Below are 19,702 nucleotides of genomic sequence, written 5' to 3'. Positions count from 1 at the left end.
AACCAGTATGAGAGACAGAAGCTCCAACCTCCACTGGCACACTGTAGCAAGCATCCTCCTTGTTCACCTTCATGTGCCCTGTGTCTGATAGAGAAGACAGCACCACTGTTGGCAACACACCCATGAGCACTAACACCCAGATGAGCAGGCATGTGGTCCACGCGAACCGAACGTGGCGTAGCTGACGGAAGATGGCAGAGGGTATGAGTTTGGTGCATCTGCTGGGCCTGTGAGCATGGTTATGCTGGATGAGTATGGCAAGACGACTCAGTGCCAGAAAGGTTAGGATTGTCATGCCAGTGGAGATGTTGATATGCAATGCTGGGGTCAGACCATTGATGGCTATTTGGCACAAGCTAGTTCCTGCTTTCCAACTGGTGCCCTGTGCATAATAGGCTGCCAGGAATGGCATGGTGAGGCAGAGCATGAGGTTTGATATCCCCAGGTTGAAGAGGTAGATGTGGGTGGGTGTCTTGGTGGAAATCTTTGCTGTGAAAATCCAGAGAGAGAGCACATTCCCAGGCACCCCTGTGAGGAACATCAGGACGTAGAACATGGGCAGTCCTATATAAGTTGCTGAGGTCTGACACAGGCAGGATGTGTTGGCCTCCAAGACACTGACTTGAGAGTCATTGGCCATTAAGATTTAGAGATGTAGAAATCATTACTGAATCTAGATGAAAGAAAATCAAGTGAGAGTTGAATCCATTCATTTTTAATTAGTTAAGTTTTAAATGTTTTCATGTCCTAATATTACGTTTTAAATATTTTCATATCCTACTTCAAAACCATTTGCCTTGATTTTAAAACTGCTCATAAACTTAGGAATGGTTGTTTCTCACTGTAAACCCTAAATAAGTATCACAACTGATACTTTGAACTTCACACCAGTGCTGTTTTAACAGCATTATTGACGATTGAAGTAACTGATATGGATATGGTATATCGCATTTTAGTATTAGCCTTTTCAAAATGCATTTCCTTTTTCTGCTTCCCTACTATCATTACATTTCTTGAGTGAAATTGTATGTACTTTCTGAAGTACTGCTGCGAGTAAATTTCAGATTTGTTATGTACTATTGTAAGCATTTTTTGAATGTTCTTGTACTGAAATATTTAAATGTTGTCTAAGTAAAGGTTCAAGAATCTTTTGAGATGTTCAAATTTGTTTTAGAATCAACAACAATCTTGCATATGATATTTTTTACTGTTTCAGAACTATGTTACATATAACAAATGCTGACTCACCTGTAATTTGTGTGTTGAGTCTGTGAAGTTTTTTTTGCTGAAGACCAGATCACAGACTTGCCTGCTTTCATCAAGTGGAGGAAGTGATGTAGTTGACGTTCACCACGCATCCACTCATTTCTCTGTTGCTCACATCAGTAGGTCCTGGTCAAATAATCCTATTGATGGTTTAGATTTGGCTGTAACCATTTTTTAAAAAGATCACATGGTAACCTAATACATGTATTGAGAAATCTTGTTATCTTGAAAACAGTTTTTGATGTGTACTTGATTGGCTCCTCTGGGTATGGGAGTGAAAAGATTTACTGACGAAATTTCAATCCAGAAAGTCCCTCGTTCCTTTTTGTCATTGTGATTAAAATAGAATTTGACTGAAATCAAGTTCAGGCTTTAGATTCACACTTCCTTAGATAATCACTGTTTCCTTACAGCTTTTGGTATTGTTAAAAAGAGCAGGATAACAGCAGTCCAGTTTCATTGAGCTTCAGTGGTGTCTTCATATCCTCTTGTGGCCAAAGATGTATACTGCAGGGAGGGATTACCACTCTTTCCCAGTATTTGTAGCTTTTTTTTTTTTTTGGATGTAAGAAATGATTAAAAACCTATATTTGTTGAAGTAGAGGAGTCTATTAGAATATTCTGATGAATTTTGGTGTAGACGTTCACACATTTTAGAATGTTGAAGATTGAAACTACAGAAAGATGCGCATAAACTAGGAATAGCATTCGTTCGTGATTCTCAGTTTTGGACAAAAAAAGTCCAAAAAATCCCTGATTTGGAGGCATTTTAAGGTTACTGATGATGATACAAAATAAGCGGAGTGCCAGATATGAAAGATAATCAACCATCACTCAACAACAAATTTGGGAAACCGTCTGAAAAGTATAAGTTTATTTCTGAACTCGTAAAATGGCTATCGTAGTAAATTAAGGTCTGCAATATTAGTTAGTTACGCCTGAATTTAGTTCAGCCCACTGTGCATATAATCACTGTATTATTTGTAAATGTTTAGGTGCATCTTCAGCTATGGGAGGAATGCCAGCCGTCTTTGTTCTTATTTTTTTGTCCACAGACTGTTATTTTTTTAGCCTTATAGGCTCATGTCCTTAATGCGTGACTTCTGCATTCATGGACTATATTGGACAGCTACTGATTAGTGTGACAACATTACTTTATTCGCAGCTTTTAAGGACTTTTTATTTTTTATTTTAAGATAGCCAATGACTTTTCTGACTAAACAATCTCCGTCATTAGGCCTAGAGAATTTTATTTATTTTTCTAAACAATTGAGGATAGTTTGCAACTTTGTTTAGCATAGGCCACAGGTTTGCAAAATGTCGGTTTTCATTAGGCCTATAATTTATTGCATGTCAGACACTGGCTTCTTTATGTTGACGCGCTTATGTTTATTACATAATGTCTATTGAAGAATGTTAAACTTAAAAAAAAAAAAGTGTGACTTGCAGTTTCTCATATTCCTCATCTCTTTATTCATATTGTTGAATAGAAATTAGAGTATCCCGAAACAACAAGCCAAACGATGATGTCACCAGACATTCGAAGCTTTGTTCGAAAATGGTTCGCTAAAATGCGACTGGCAAAAAATGGCATTAGATGCAGCCCTGCTTACCTTCATGTCAAAATCCTGATACAGCCCTTCATGTCAAAATGCTGTGGGTCAGTTGTGGTAGTGACCCACAGCATTTAACAGGAAGCTTGTGGTATCAGATTCCAAGAAGTACTGCATAACAGAATGAATGGTACCCCAGTAAATACTTCACATTTCTAAAGCACCAGTCACAGACCTGTTAAAGTGATGCGTAGTTATTGACCATTTGCACAAAATGCCCCACCCCACCCCACCCCCCACCTTTTTTAATTACCATTTGCTGTCAGTTCAATGTTATGAGAGCTTAGAATCTGTTGGCATGTTGCTCTTGGAGTCATCAGAATTAACAGTGCTCCTCATGAATTGCTGAGGTCGGCAGCAGGGCAAGTGCAGCACCACATGCAGAGCTGGATGTAGACAGCAGCTGGAAGTTGCCACCAAGATGGTAATAGTCCTCATCCTGAAGTGTTCTCTCTGCCCCTGGCAGTTGCCTTGCTCTGATACTAGCATGTTCAGCCTCTTTACATGGTAGGGCAGGAAGCAAATCAACACTACAAGAGAAGCCAGAATCTTCCTGGGGACACGAAGACTTCCTCGGGATCCGAGCACTGTGTCCCTCATGCTTCTCCTTTTCACTACCTGTAGGTTAAATGCCAGCATACTGTAACTGGCCACCATTAAGCCAGTTATGCAGAAAAACAGGACAACCCCCAAGGAGAAGATGTCATTGAACCCCATAAGTTTTAAGTCTGTCTGGTCAAAGCAGGTTCCTCTGGCACCTAGGGTCACCTTATATACCATGCTACTTACAATAACAGTGGTGAACGGTAACCAAGTAGCAAGGCAGATGATCCTGCTGGCCTGGGATCACCTGAAAGCCTGAGAGAGTGTCAAGTGTGGCTTAACCACTGTTGCAGGGCAGTAGATACTAGTCCACAATAAGAAGCACATGTTACAGTAGATGTTGATGTTGAATCAGGGGCTTGTTAGGAATTCAGTTACTTTGCATGTTGGAGTCCCAGCCTCCCACTTAAAGCTTTGCATGTAATAGGCTGCTCTAAAAGGCGAACTGACACACATAAGCAAGTCAGACACCACATGTTGAAACTGAAAATGACTGTGAGTGTCTTTTCTATTCTCAAGGGGTCCATTGTGACCAAGGTGTGTTGATAGAATCCGAGGACAGTCATGGAGACATAGAGCCATGGCAAAGCAGCAAAGTCATTTCAAGATTGAGCCTGCTTATGCTGTAGTAATTAAAACAGAAAGGGAACGAAGATGAACAGGACACCAAATCACAATGAAACATGTTTGTTGTTCCTGGGATTAGCGCTTTTTCAAACTATGATCTCAAAAGATCTCACGATCTCATTTTGAGAATACATATGAGCATTTAAGACGAAACATAGACGTCGGAAACGTTGTCCTGTGTCCCAGGTGAACATGCATAAATCAATGTATAGATATTACACTATATACTGAGAGGATGTGGAGCAGCTGTTATCCAAGCACAAAATGTGTTTGACTTCATCAGTTACTGAATTATAGTCCAAATGTATGACTTCATGCCTTTATAGTTATTTATATCCTTTCTCTCAGTGATGGACTTGACACTCTTTGTTACACTTTCTGGTGTAGTTTCTCAGAGTGGATTTATACCAAAAATCATATTCTGACATATGTACATGTAACAGATTTGTTTCAACTGCGAAACACAGCCTTGGTTGTAGGGAATAGAGGTGTGCATAAGGGTGTCAAAACTCCAGTCCTGGTTGGCTAAGATCCCACTGGGAATCACAAACGCTATGACCAACTACATATAGTGTCTGATTGGCTAAAGAGCACTAAACACCTGGTAAAAGGTAAAAATCAGCAGATAATTAAGCTGTGAAAATACCAGCAGGACACTGGCACTCTAGTACTGGATTTTGACACCCCTGCCCTAGTAAATGAGTTAAAGGCCCGAACCAATAGCCCAATCACCAGAGCTTCTTCTTGAGGCAGGGACGTTTACTGGCAAAACTGTCTGTAACTGGTTCATTTCTGCTATATGAGCAGAAACAAGATTGTTACAGCAACAGTGTCTTGTGCTGAATACACATTGTGAATCCACATAAAATAATTAATCTGAATAAAATGTCAAGGTTGTAGAGTAGAAGACTTTCAAATCAGTGTCATTGGAATAATTTCTTGATGCTGTAACGATTTGGTTTGGCTCTTGACCTTTTTGATCTGGAGGATTGTACACATGAATCTCCAGATTAACCACCTCCAGACCAGCACAGACCAACTGGTACTTGTTAGGATTCATGTAGGATTCTCTGTGTCTATACATCCATTCATGCCAAATGTGTCAAAATTATATCTCAGTCACAAGCACAATCCTTTATAATATTTAGTTAACAAAATATTTACTCCTCCTCACTCTGATACTTTATCACTTAAATCCATGACATAAACAATATTGAAATAACATGAAATAATTTTGTGCATTAACTTAAAACACCCTGTAAGCATTAAGGTGTCATGTGGCTATGTCATAAAGGTGTTATGTGGCTACTGTTTTCGAAGTTCTAAAATCATAACATGAGAGTGACCCTTTTTATTGTCCTTGGAAAGTGTATAATGTCACGGAAATTATTAGGCTCGTGTTACTAATTGATTTTTCAATTAGAGAAAGATACTTAAAAATACTTAAACTGTGTTCTAATTAACACCATCCAAGCTTCGAGGAGTATCTCCTGTCAAATCAGATAAAAACCTGAGGCCTTGCCATCCTAATATTTCATCTGTCATGTAGTCCGTCCATTCATTGTGTCAGCCTCAACTCATCCCCACCTGCTCATCTCTGTGTGGAATTAGGTAAGTCATACCACTTTGGATGATCTGCGATGCTAACATACTCTAATAGACTCTAGTACTAGTATGAAGTCCTGCACATGGCCCCCTAAAATCAGCATTGGTAACTCTAGTCTGTCATACCCAAATGTGTCTGAGCTTGCCCCTCTTCTCCCTTTCTTCTACTTTCTTTGCTACCATTAGTGTAAGTAACTCCAGTAGTACATCACTCAGATTTTCCTGTAAGGTTATGGTTATAGCAAAGTGATTTAAGTATTCAGCCTAACATTCATTGTGAACCATTAACTAGAATTTTTCAGCACCATTGGCATGACATTTTTAACCAGTTTGAAATTTAAAAAATTGGATCTTTGTGTTTAAGCACCATAGATTTTGATTTCATTAGATGTGTCATGCAGTTCACCACAGCACCACTACTAGTACAGAACAATACACAACAATACACGTGGAAAGGGGCACCTTACCTGTCATCAGTTCTGCTTTTATTCACACCCATGGCAGGGGGTGCATGACTATCAATTGCATCCATTTCAGATAGTTTAATTACATCGTTTTTTCTGCCACTCGCTTTGCTGGTTTTTCAAGTTTTAAGATAAGCCACCCAGTTGTGTGTGAGGGGGCTATATGCAGGCGTATATACTTGGCCACATCCTTTTCAGTGGCCGCAAAAAAACCCCAAAAACCCTCATTTCTTTGCCTGTGCAACTTTTTGGTTCTCTCAAACCATTTTTCCGGTTTGTACTCAGTCATTTTGCTATGTCAAGGGGACTTGGCTGGCCCAGTAACATTATTTTTTGTAGGGTTGTTGTTTTTTTTTTTGTTTTTTGTTTTTTCATACTAGATGTTCATATTTGTACCTACCACTTCAAACCAATATTCATGTATTGTGTGTGTTATGGTGTCATAGATTTATTTGTTGTGTAGACTCATAGAGCATATCCCTCAATAGAGCTGACTTTCCTCCAGAAGAGGGTGCTGTTTATTTGCTGCATCTAAGACAAAAAAAAAAAAAAATCAAATGTTGGTATGGCTGCTTTACACTGACCTGGCAGTTACCCTTTGCCACCGAAACCACTAAAAATGCTTTGTTATGTGGTATGTCTCGAAAACCCTTTGGAATTTTTTGTGGCATGCAAATGTTTTCAGGAAGGTTTCACACACGTTTAACAAATCTTTATCACACTATCTTAAATCTTGACTCATTATAGTGTGAAATGTTCAAAATTTTGCCAAGTTTAAACAAGTGGTGGCACTGGAGTATAGCGCTGTGACCATGAATAGTGTGCAAGTCACCCAGGCAGTTCTAAAGGCTGTCATAGACTCTCAAAATATATGTTCTTTGTCATCATCATCATCCCTACAGTAACCCACCAGTATTTTATCACTTCATCATGAGATTTTTGTAAATACATTTATTTTCATACATCATAACATTCATGCTTTTATGAACCTGCAACCATTAACCATTTCATACCTCAGTTAAGATCCACAAGATTTGTCATAGAGTAGGCCCTTCAGTCAAAAGAGAATGATGAGCCAACATACATAGCAACAGAGGGGGAAGAAATTAAAATAACAGAATACCCGCTGTCACCACTGCCTCCACTTATTCCAAAGGTGGGAGATACCACATTCTTTTGAAAACGATCTTGAGCTTGAAGTTGCAGTCTACGCTGATTGAGAATTTATCATTGCTCTCCTCCATTATATTGCTGAGTTTGGTCTTTGAAAACATCTGATTTTTGCTATTTTGCGTTATAGTCTATTTGAGTTACAGTCTTGAGAATGGTACATGTATCACTTATGAGTGTTTGTACTTAATGACTGTTTCTTTGCAGCATTTGCTGTCAGCTCAGTACTGTTTGCCTTTATAGTACTTGATATGTTGCTCTTGGAGCTGTGTGGATTTTGCTGGGACACTTTAGGCATTGTAGCTCGACAGCAGGGCAGGCGGAGAAGCAGGTGCAGAGTAGGATGCAGACAGCAGCTTAAAGCCGCCACCAAGATGGTAATAACTTTCCCTATAAATTGTTTCCGCTGTTCCCAACATCTGAGTGGGTTTGACAGTAGTATGCTCATCCTCTGTATATGGTAGGGCAAAAAACAAATCAGAAACACTATAAGAGAGGCCAGAATCTTCCTCCGGACCCGAAGACCACCTCTGGGTGCAAGCCCGGCACTCACCGGGCTGCTCCTGCTCACCTCCTGTAAATGGAAGACCAGGAGGCCATAACTGGCTAGCATCAAAATCAGAATGAAGAAGAAAAGGGCTATAGCCAGGCCGTGGATGATGTTTTTACTCATATATCGTATGCTAGTCAGGTCAGAGCAGGTTCCACTCGTGACTGTAATCACATCCTGTGCCGCGACTGCGCTGACGACTATGGTGAATAATAACCACGTAACAAGGCAAATGTTCCGGCAGGCTTGTGGTTGTTGGAAAATCCGAATCATGCCCCAGCATGGCCTGACCACTGTGGCATAACGATTAATACTGATCCACAAAAGGAAGCACATATTGCAGTAAAGATTAATATAGAAGCAGGAAACCGTAAGAAACGTAGTAGCCTTGCAGAGGGGAGAGCCAGCTTCCCAGGAGCTGCTTTTTATGTAGTAGACTGTTCGAAAGGGAAGACTGAAACACAGCATGAAGTCAGAAGCTACCATGTTTAAAGTGAAGGTGACTGTGGCTGTCCTCTCCGTTCTCCAGAGTACCACTGCAGCACATGTGTTGGTGACAAATCCCAGGATAGTCAGGGAGAGATAGAGCCAGGGCAGAGCATCAATCTTTAAGTTGTCAGGATACAATATGCACCCACTGTGGATAAACAAATAAAGACAGAGCAACAATGGGAAAAGAAGAGATATAATGGTTAGGTCACAGATAGTGCGGTGAGTGGGTTTCTAATTCTGTTTTTCAACATGCAGACCGAAAGTGCTGTTTTTTCCCCCTGACTCATCAGAGTGTCAACTTTGTACAGTGCCAGATACAGAAAAGACTGACTGAGAAAATAAATGAATTCAACTCCTTGGATGCCCAGCCTGGATTGTTTGTTTGCAGCATATTCTCTCAGTACTCTTGTGGTCAGTTGGATAAATGGTCTTCTGTTACCACTAATCTCAAGTGAGTGTGTGTGTGTGTGTGTGTGTGTGTTTGGGGGGGGGGGGGGGAGATGTGTGTTTTTTGCGATGAAATATGTTATGATTTAATAATGAATGTTCATTATTTAGTAACCATAGCTTCATATCTGTTGTGAGATTGTTGTTTGGGTTATGCTCCACAAAGTTTTCTAAATACTTTTGGATTTATATTTCTGATGGGGAGTATCCAGAACTCTTTTTGGCAGCACTTTCAAAATGACAAGAGCAATCCATGTCATTCAGTGTCTGATCTTTTGATACCTACCATTGTTACTGTCTTTGATAAGCTTGCATCACATGTTGCATATATTTATGTTATATATGTCATATATATGAAATATATGTTATGTTAAATATACCAGCTTATAGTGTAATGGCTTCTCCCTCATACATACATACGTATATATATATATATATATATATATACACACACACACACACACACACACACACACACACACACATATATATATATATATGCACAATGAAAATTGTTCGCTAAGGTCTTTATGTGGGAAGGTACAATAAAAAAAAAGGGTTAGAATAAACTTCTGAATTTGCTGTTCAATACCATTTGTACTTGATGTTTGCAACAATATATACATTGTCGGGCTTCTGTGGTCAAAACTTTGTCAAATTTCAGACACATGCCATGTGTAACTCGGTACTACACAGAGGTTAAATCCGCCTCGGTGTAATTAGACATTCATTTAACAGTTTGAGTTGCGCTGGCCTAACTCTACACTCAAAGTATGTTCAGTGATGTACCTTAAGGGTCGTGTCTATTCTCCTCTATTCCACGGTCTCGTGTCGCGGTTCTGGAAGATGGAACGGCGACCCCCCCACCCCCCCAACTTTGAAACAAAATTCATTTGTCATTTCACAGTTAACACTATAACACACATAAATCCCGAAATTATTTCTCTGTTTGAAGTTAGGGCAAACTGTATATTTTTAGGGGTGTAACGGTACACATATTTGGTACCGGACATTCGGCTTGGTGCGTGTTGTGATACGAGTGAATATTGTCTAGCTTTAACCACGCATGTTACGTGCGTAACTTTTTTATGCTCTGATGGGCAGTCAACCGAAGCGTTTGTGAATAAAGTAATACTTGACTAGATCCAGTGTGCCCCCTCTTCTATATTTCTGTATGCGGAACTAAAAACTCAGTTTCCTCTCCGATTCCATGACTGAGCCGTAACTTAGTATCTGAGTTAGCACATCAATGATGCGGCCTCGTAAGTACGGCGACGGCAAAGGTAGAGCTTGAGGTCCCTCCCATATCCTTCAGGTCTCCTGTTTGGGAACGTTTCGGTTTTCCAGTGAACTACAGTAGCAGTGGAGACAAGTGGACAAAGGCAACGTGCCGGCATTGTTCAGCTAAAATCGGATATGTTGCTGATAGTACGTCGAACATGATTTCTCATTTGAGAAGTTATCATCCAAATGTGAATATAACCGGTACAAGGAAAAAACAGTGGGGTGCAAACTGAAAATTATGGCCAGTTTGCCACTGTTTACAAGTTTGTACAAGTTCATAAGTTTAGAAGTAAATTCATAATAAATGAAAAGAAATGTCATGTTTTGCTTGTCTCTTTTCACTATATCGAATCTGTACTGAACCGCGAGTTCAAAACCGGGGTATGTACCGAATTATGACCAAATTGCGTACCATTACATCCCACTTATTCCACAGCTTTACCAAAATCTCTTTCCTTTTTGGAACATTTTTTGGGAAGAAAATTTCCACCAACACCAGTTTGATAATTTAATGTATCTTGACATTTATCCACTGTACAGGTTAGTATCCCGCTGCTTGGACGGTGCATGGGAAACCGCTGAACAAATATGCTGTAGCAAGTACTAATCATTTTAAGCAATACCTCGGAAAAAGAGAAGATCACATCATATCGCACTCTGATTGTTTAAATCTTAATACTCAACCAGTGGAATTCATCAAATTCTGATGATTAGTTGGAAGTGTTTCTGCTGTACAGTGAGAACAACTGAATTGTGAAAAAATCTGTACATGCTTTTAAGTTCCGCTGTAGCTAGTGAAGCAGAATTTGTTGAGCTTGTAATATCCATATATACCTCCTCAAAACATACGCAAGTTCATATTGGGCAGTGAAATATGATGAAAATAAAACTATACCTTTCATTGCCTACAGTTACATTTTCCTCATCAGCAGACATGACAGATATTGATCTCTCAGACAGATCTGTTCCTCTGTCTCTTACAGATGTTGTACCTTTTACAATCTCGCTCTTGCTATCCAAGTTCTGTGCAAATGCTGTAGGTTGCATGGTGTCTTTTTCTTAGCTACCCTGACAGCCTCTGACCACATCCTTCCCTCTTATGCTTTGAAACTAGTACAAAAAAAGAACTGTGTACTTTTTGACATGCTCTGCCAGGCTTGCTAGGTTTTGCTTTTTGTTTGTTTGTTTTTTTATGTTCAGTAGGGTCATCAGGGTTTAATTGGTTGGGTTTCCTTGTTTCTGACATTACCCTCCTATTGCTTCTTTTGTGCTGTTCTGACAGTGGTAGTGATATTGCACATGATTAGGTGTTTTTGCTGTTTTCACTCTATATGTTTTTAACTTGGTCTGACCAACGTGTTCCACCTCTGATTATTCTGATCTTCCTAGTTGCCGGTTTTCAGTTTGTCATAATGCAGATCTGCATGTCACATTGACTACTCTCAAACAGAAAATCTATAATAGAAAGTGTATTATAAATAGATAATATAGCAGTTGCTAAATTCTTTTAGATAGTACAGGACATGTTTGAAAAGGCAACTTCTATGAAGGTTTCCATTGAAATGTCAATGTTGAAAACAAGGTTAGCAGTTCAGTTTAAACAGCTGTCTTTTATTTGGCATAAACAACAAATTCTTAAATGCTAGGAAGACCGCTTACATTTCATACTGAATTTTACCATTCTGACTTTCAGAAAATCATACTGCAGACTCTACCTTTTTAACATATGCAGTTTTGAGAATCCCCAAGAATGAACAGTTTTTTTCAGGTTTTTTCATCTACTGGAACTGTAGTACTTCACAGTTCAATCCACAGCTGTTACCAAATGTGGAAGTAAGTTGTTGCGATTATGAATAAAATTGAATAGAATAAAATTGTGAATGTTGTCCATAATTTCTCCAGGTAGTGAGCCCCTGAAATTAAAAGCATGTTGTTTTTGCTTTCTTACTGTATGATAATTTTACCAAACTCTTCTCAGCATCTGTTCTCAACAAGCTGTTTAATGCATGCACTTTAGGCCTGATCCAGGCGGAGGCAATTATTCAAGTAGGTGACTTAAGTCTGCAACAATGTTAATCCATTCCTTTGAAAAATACAAAAAAAAAACCTTCTGCCTAAGGCTCAGGAGGAAAAATTCCTCTAGCCACTGATTCTTTTCCTCAGCATCTACCTCAGTTATTCAAAAAAATTGTTTAATTGTGGGGAAGAATTTTGCATAGTAATACTTTCACTACACATGGTAAAACTTGTTACTGATGGGGTTGATTAATTAGGTTTTTCTCTCTACTTGTGTTTGTATTGCAGCCTCATTGTGTGTTACTGGCGTCTAAAGAGAACTCTGCTCCAGTGAAGCTGGGAGGGTTTGGCGTGGCCATACAACTTGGAGAATCAGGACTGGTGGCTGGAGGTATGGACTATAAGCTGGAAGGTGTCATCAAATCACATGCCTGTCCTTAGTTTCAAAATTAAAGATTTTGGAGGATATATCACCGAATTTAATCTTTTATATGGCTAGTGAATAATGAATTTTGTGTAATACCTGCAGTTAAGGTCACAGGCATGTCTAATTGTTGTAGCTGAGCAAATATAAACCTTTGTTTCTGTATTCAAATGTTGTTTTGGACTTTCTGTATGAAGTTCATGAAGATGGGCTTTTACCTGCATCACACAAGCAGGGTACAAGCTGTATGACACGCTGTTTTACTCACTGCCCCTTTTCTGTTGCCTGTCCCTCACTAAAAGCCAGGCTATTTCAGTCCTAGCATTTGCATTTTCTTTTGATGTTGACATAATGTAGCAGTTAATAATCATTACCTTATTAACATGGACATTTCACATTTACTTTCAGTTTTGAGTACCGTAGGAAACTTAAGAAAAATCAAATTCATAAAGCAGGTTAAAATCCCTTTGAACACGCAGTCGTTTGTGCATAGGGCTGGATATCCTTCAAAATTTTTCGATATTGGTGCCATTACTGGTACCTGGGATTTGGTGCTGGTACCAAAACAATACTTTCTTCGATACCTCATTATACTCATTGTTGTTGTAAGCAGTTTTTTCTACAATAACCAAAATTTTCATTTCATTTGACAAATTACACCAACACTTCTCAATTTCTTCAGTGCAATGTATTTATTGTATTGTAGTATTTATTGAGGTATTACTTGTTTTGGCCGCAACTTTTTTGTCGCACATATTACAGCGTGCGAAGTCTGAATCAATCCTACTGAGGTGCAGCCAAACTTTGGATCGCCTACTCTTCCCCATCCTTCTCCGTGGATTCACTCATCTTTCGTCTTCTCATGGTCCCGCCTGCTGCGCACTGTCAGCCAATCAGAACCTTTGGTGCATTTTACAAAATGTCTGATATTTGTTGAACGATCAGACAAGAATTTCTTTGAGAGCGAAGCCTTAAATGAAAAAGCTAGTAGGGAGTCCTTATCACAAAGTACCAAAATGTAGCACCGAATGTGTAAACAGATTTTGATACCCAGTAGTACCGACATTATTCGGTCAGTGCTTTAGGAGCACCAAGCCTCGATACCCAGCCTGTGCATGCATTTTTATTTTGCACGTGTGCTTGCTGGCATAGCTATTATTATATGCTCCAGGTCGTGTTGGGACACCTCACTTCATGGCTCCTGAGGTGGTGAAGCGAGAACCGTACGGTAAACCTGTAGACGTATGGGGCTGTGGAGTCATCCTCTTCATCCTGCTGAGCGGTTGCCTGCCCTTCTATGGCACCAAGGAGAGACTGTTTGAAGCAATCATCAAGGGGAAATACAAGGTAGTTAACATACCTAAATCTCAACCTACATACAAATCAAAAGCACTCTGAATGTATTTTTTCTGATGTCACACTGACTAGGACCTGTCTTTGTGTATGCTAAATCCTTCTGTGACAGCGTCTCGCCGCGAGCATCATCCATTTGTGTTTTTTGTATGATTCCTGCACAGATGAACCCACGCCAGTGGAACCACATCTCAGAGAGTGCCAAAGACCTTGTGCGCCGCATGCTGATGCTGGACCCAGCTGAGAGAATCACTGTGTATGAGGCACTCAATCATCCCTGGCTCAAGGTAGCAGCCAGAATCATTAAAGTTTTGGCCTAGACAGGGTTGTGTGTATGGTGTTAGGGATATTGGATCTAGCTAAGACGGACTGTTTAACTGAGAGAGGAACTGATTAACTATTTTTAAAATTGTAACATCTTGCCCTGGATGAGGAGGAATTTCACACGTAGATATTGAAGTTGTTTGTGTGTGTGTCAGCGAGTGTACAAGGGTTTTTTTTTTGTTTGTTTTTTTTAAACATATATATGTTATTTTTATTTTAGTTTTTTTTTTTTTGTAACATATATGCGTGTGTCTGACACAGGAAAGAGATCGTTATGCCTACAAGATCCATCTCCCTGAGACAGTCGAGCAGTTGAGGAAGTTCAATGCAAGAAGGAAGCTGAAGGTGGGAACTTTAAGAATAAAGCAAGAAAAGAAAAAAAAACACATAGTTTCTTAGGAGAAGTACTCCTAATACCCACATATCTTTATTTTTTCAGATTAGCAGGTTTCTGGGATTTTCTCTTGTACCTTTTCCTGATACTCATTTGGCATTTCAGTTTCTTCATTCAGCTCCATTCCTGATTCTATGGAGAAGAAGACACTCTTTTATTCATTCACTTAATTCGACAACATTTATGGCCCTTCATGCAAGAGTGCACTTGACTAGTCTATGGACATAAGACTATGCTGAATTACCGGTTGAAATTTTTCTTCCCTGTTTTGAATCTCAGGGAGCAGTGCTAGCTGCAGTCTCCAGCCACAAGTTTAACTCCTTCTATGGGGATCCACCTGAGGAGCTGCCGGACTTCTCTGAAGACCCCACATCATCAGGTACTTCTCCTCATAAGATGGAATCCACACATACTCTGTCTCTTGTTTAGCTTCCAATGTGCAGTGTCTTGTGGCTTATTTCATTTTTGGCAGTGACGTCTAGATGTTATCACTTAGACAGGAAAAAACAGAGCTTATGTGTGGGTTAGGTTTTACAGCTCCTGTCACTAATAATTGCTTGGCTGTTTTTTACTGTGATGCTGTGCCTCTCGCTTTCTAGTTACTCATCCTTTAAAAATCGGTTCTGTCACCTACTTACGAAGCATGATTTGCACATGCTCCGTATTCCCTCCTGTTCGTACATTTCAAAAGACAATTTGGTAATAGTTCTATCAGGTTTCCTTAATATAGTTTGTGAGGTTACAACTGGGAACATGTTGATCTTATTTAACTTCTTGTATGAATTCGGGCAAGTTTGGTTTTTAAAGGTAGGATGAATTGCTAATTTAAAAAATGTTTATTTCAAGATCCAAGCATCATTCATATGTAATCATAATGTTATGACCAATTTGCTATTGATCTAAAAGTGCATTTCTGCTTCTATTTTCCTTTTCTGCATGGGTTGCTCTTGTGTTTGTGAGTGCTTGTATGTCTTACACCACTTTAACATATGTTGTTTGTCTTAATGCTGGCCTTGACCTAGGACTGCTAGCAGCAGAAAGTAGGTATCTCTTACGTAGGTCTTGAGGTCTGCTGTTTGTATTTATGCCATCGCAGACTCATTTCCTGTCGTACTACTTTCATATGAAATTTTAAGACCTCTAAAATTACAATCTAAATATTCAAAGATGTATTTTAACTGCCAAACCATTTGTGGCATGATTTATTGATGCCTAATAAGTAGAATATAAATAAGCATACATGACTGAACAAAATAATAGTTTTTATAAAAGTATATATTTTCTTTTTCTGTTTTTCTAATTAATATTTATTTTGTATGTGCATACAGGGGCCGTGTCACAGGTACTGGACAGCTTGGAGGAAATTCATGCACTGACAGACTGCAGTGAAAAAGACCTTGACTTTCTACACAGTGTTTTCCAGGACCAACACCTCCACACACTCTTAGATGTAAGTCAGTGGCACACATATGCGCACACACACACACACACACACACAGGTGCACATGCAGACTCCCAAGACTATAACTAGAGCCATCTTGCTGCAGACACTGATACTGATATTATACCAGAAATATGATGAGCAGTTGGAGACAAGGTACAGTCAGGTAACTGTAGAACGTGTGTCTCACGTGAAATATGTGATGGGAGGGCCAACAATTCTGCCAAAGCTTCTCAAGATCTCTGTTGGTTCCAGTGTGGTTGGATGTTGCAAAATAGCTTTGGAGCAGGACTGTTGGCCTATACAGCCAGTAATGCCACAGAATGAAATTGCAGTCATCTTATCTGTGATCACTTTCTGCTCCGCCTTAATATGTTCGTGCGCATAGCTTAGATCTGACTCCTGTGGCAGCTGACAGTGGGTTGAATATGACCACAGTCTAGCATGTAGTAGAAGATGTCAGAGGTCACTTCTAATTGTGTCTCAGGGCTGTATAGGTTTCATTCACGCCTTTTGTTTGTTTGGCTGGGTATGAGTGTATTTGTTTGCATATATGGTTTTGTGTGTTTTGTGCATTACTATGTATTTTAGTTTTGTGAGAATAAGCGCAGCTGTGGACTGGCAGGCTCAGTGGAGATAGAGAAGGGGGGCCTGTCTGTATATTGTGTGTGTGTACACACTCAGATTTGTATGTTAACAGATTCAGTAGTTTGAGAGAAAGCCCCATGTCTTATGCCAGCTCTCAGTGGGCAGGCTCACAGCGGAGAGGCTGTGAATACTTGTCGTCCCATTGAATACTCGACTCTTGCACTGAAAAGAAAAAGGAACAATGGCACCTATTGTCAAGGCTTCTCTCCTTTCACTGCGACGGCTCCACCAGTATCTGTCTGAGGATCTGGCCCAGACACTAAGACACTGCCACCCTCTCCATTTCTATATCTGCATGCTGCTCTGACGATAACTCAATATTCCTGACACAGAGGGTGGAAGTATCACAACCACAGTGTGTGTCCTCAGCCTGGAGTATAGCTGGTGAGTTTTAGCTTATATTGAGTCAATATTTTGTCAGCTTGTTTGCAGTTAAAGTTTGGTGTGCATTTCTTGGTATTTTTATCACTGGTGTCTCTAATATATGCAAGCTTCTTGTGTTTTTAATCAGAGAAATATCAGCTCTCCCATTGTGTGACTTGTCTGTGTGTGTTTAAGTTTCAGTATCTTCTCAAATTTTCATTAATTTGAGTTGTTTGAGTGCAATAGGTTTTGGAGATTGTATTTTATCTGGTTTTAGCTCATTTTGGTACACATATTTCTCCAGCAGTTGTGTTCTTATTGTCCTGTTTGCACTCATGTATCAACTAGGAATGAATAGTGTGTCATCACTGTTAAACTCTCTCATTTAAGCTTAAAGTGGCACCATTGTTATTCAAATGACTAATCCCAGGCTTTGTGAAAATTAACCATGATACAGTGTAGCGTGATGGAGTTTTAATGGACTTCATCGTAGACTAGCCAATGGCATGCTTACGTGCGCATTGGCATAACTCTGATAGTTATCACAGTAATGTGCACTCTAAGTTGGCCTAAGAATTGTTGCATTTTGCCTTTTCAATGAGACCTCCGTCCTGCCCCTACACGCGTAGAGTGTCAGAGTGTGTTTAGAGAAATGCGCTTTCCGTTGACCTGGCTCCTCAGTGCTGCATGTCGCAGTAAAAATGCTGACATTTTCCTTAGCACAGCAGGCGTCCGCACCGTCACTCTGTCGCTGCGTTTGTATGATTTGAGCATAACTAGCCTTTACTTCACCACCAGCAGAAGTCTAGTGGACAAAAGACATTAATTAACACACAACCATTCAAAACAAAGCAATGCATGAGAAATACTAACATCACATCCCAGCCATGCTCATGGTCAGAATGATTTAGTAAGATTTATTCAGATAATTGAACATTTTACATGCTGCAGAGCTTGGAATGTTGCCTTTTTCCATTATGTTCTCCATCAACAGGAAGAATGGGGTGGAATGAACAGCTAAACAGGACTTTTGTTACCCATTTAGCTAATAGTCAGAGATGGGTTACATTGATCTGTGTGCACAAGGCTAAATTGTCTCTTGTTTCCATCCAAGAAACTCAAAGAGCCACACTGGCATCAGAAGAATAAGGCTATGACTGTGCTAGTAAACAAAGAAAGCACTACCATCTCACTGCCAAGAGTTCTCTCTCTAATCACGGGATTCGGTATTCCCCTGCATTAATGTTCTTAAACATAGACAGAGAGGTTACAGCATTCAAGGCATTGTCCTTTTCATTGAGTGTCTTTCATGATGTCTGCCAAGTCCAGTCCCAAGGAACTGCACTGGCAGTATTTTTTTCAGACTTACACAAAATTTAAATTATCATCTAATCATCAAGCCTTTTGATCGATACAACATTTCTTTCCTCATTGGAAAAGAATAAAAAATTAGCTTTAAATGAGTTAGCATTAGGAATGTTCAAAAACCTACAGGGGAAATAAAATGTAATTTTCCACTCAATGTGACATTTACACTCAGAGAAGTTTACTGTAGCCAGGTTGTCTGTTTTCTGCCAGGCTGTGAATACTCTTATGTTTCAGTTTTCTGTCCTCTCTTCACGAAATTGTGCAGTTTCTCTCTCTCTCTCTCTCTCTCTCTCTCTCTCTCTCTCTCTCTCTCTCTCTCTCTCCTTTCTCATTATCCTCACTCATCACTGGATCAGTTTTAAGTAATCCACAGCACAGATCATTTCACTGCCAAATGGATACTCAACATACAGTTTGAATCTACTGACTGATCTTCACTCTGTCCCTTTAGTTTATGAATTTATCATAAAGAAAAGATTAATTGAGTTTCTTTTCTTTGTGTGTGTGTGTGTGTGTGCGCGTGTGTGCGCATGTTTTTTTTTTTTTTTTCCTTTTCAGCTATATGACAAGATCAATACCAAGTCTTCTCCACAAATTAGAAATCCTCCAAGCGATGCTGTTCAGAGAGCCAAAGAGGTGAGTGGTAATACTTGCAGCACCTTCTAATAAAGCTTCCAGATCATACACACAGACTAGAGATTCATACATATCTGTTCTGCTCTTGCCGACATCTACAGTGTATGCAACACAAACCTAGTAGTCTGCAGTGTCAAGACATTTGTGATTGTTGTATTCACAGAGGATAATGATGATGATGATGATAATGATAATGAATTGAGAAGGCAAGATTTCAGTTTATTGCCAGTTTCAAACTTTATGCTAAAGTTCCTGCCCGTTCATCAGTAACCAAGTAACCAGTCATTGCCTCTGCTGTGTCTGTGATACCTCTGCAGCTCGATTGTGCATGGTGGCTAGCACGGTACCTCCACAGAGCCTCAGCAGAGCTTTGCACTTTTTGCTTAGAGCTTTCACACCATGGATTCTGAAAGTAGAATTTGGCTTAAAAACCTCAAAACCATCTTTGTCACTGTATTCACCTCACTTCTGGTTGTCATCAATTATGAATAAAAGTAAAAAAAAATGATTAAAGATTTGAACTTCTTCCAATTCATCGTCTGATCCAGAAATAAGTGAGTGTAAATTTGCATTTTGCACTACACCACCCAGAATGAGAGATTACTGTGAGAGAT

General features: G+C 39.6%; 1 protein-coding gene across 5 annotated transcripts in view; it reads left to right on the top strand.

Moving 5' to 3' along the window:
- Positions 1–19,702, top strand: part of caska (calcium/calmodulin-dependent serine protein kinase a) — a 117,733-nt gene that overhangs the window by 79,090 nt on the left and 18,941 nt on the right. For 3 of the 5 annotated variants that reach the window (XM_030785790.1, XM_030785789.1, XM_030785787.1), the window contains exons 6-13: positions 12,426–12,528; positions 13,733–13,908; positions 14,079–14,201; positions 14,500–14,583; positions 14,912–15,011; positions 15,655–15,672; positions 15,961–16,082; positions 19,011–19,088. In XM_030785790.1, the coding sequence (XP_030641650.1) occupies positions 12,426–12,528; positions 13,733–13,908; positions 14,079–14,201; positions 14,500–14,583; positions 14,912–15,011; positions 15,655–15,672; positions 15,961–16,082; positions 19,011–19,088 (804 nt within the window). The remainder of the gene's footprint in view (positions 1–12,425; positions 12,529–13,732; positions 13,909–14,078; positions 14,202–14,499; positions 14,584–14,911; positions 15,012–15,654; positions 15,673–15,960; positions 16,083–19,010; positions 19,089–19,702) is intronic. The other 2 variants (XM_030785788.1, XM_030785786.1) reach the window with 1 other exon arrangement.

The sequence above is a fragment of the Chanos chanos genome, chromosome 10 (genome assembly GCF_902362185.1).
Source record: "Chanos chanos chromosome 10, fChaCha1.1, whole genome shotgun sequence".
Classification (NCBI taxonomy): domain Eukaryota; kingdom Metazoa; phylum Chordata; class Actinopteri; order Gonorynchiformes; family Chanidae; genus Chanos; species Chanos chanos.
This window is presented reverse-complemented; position numbering and strand designations above follow the sequence as displayed.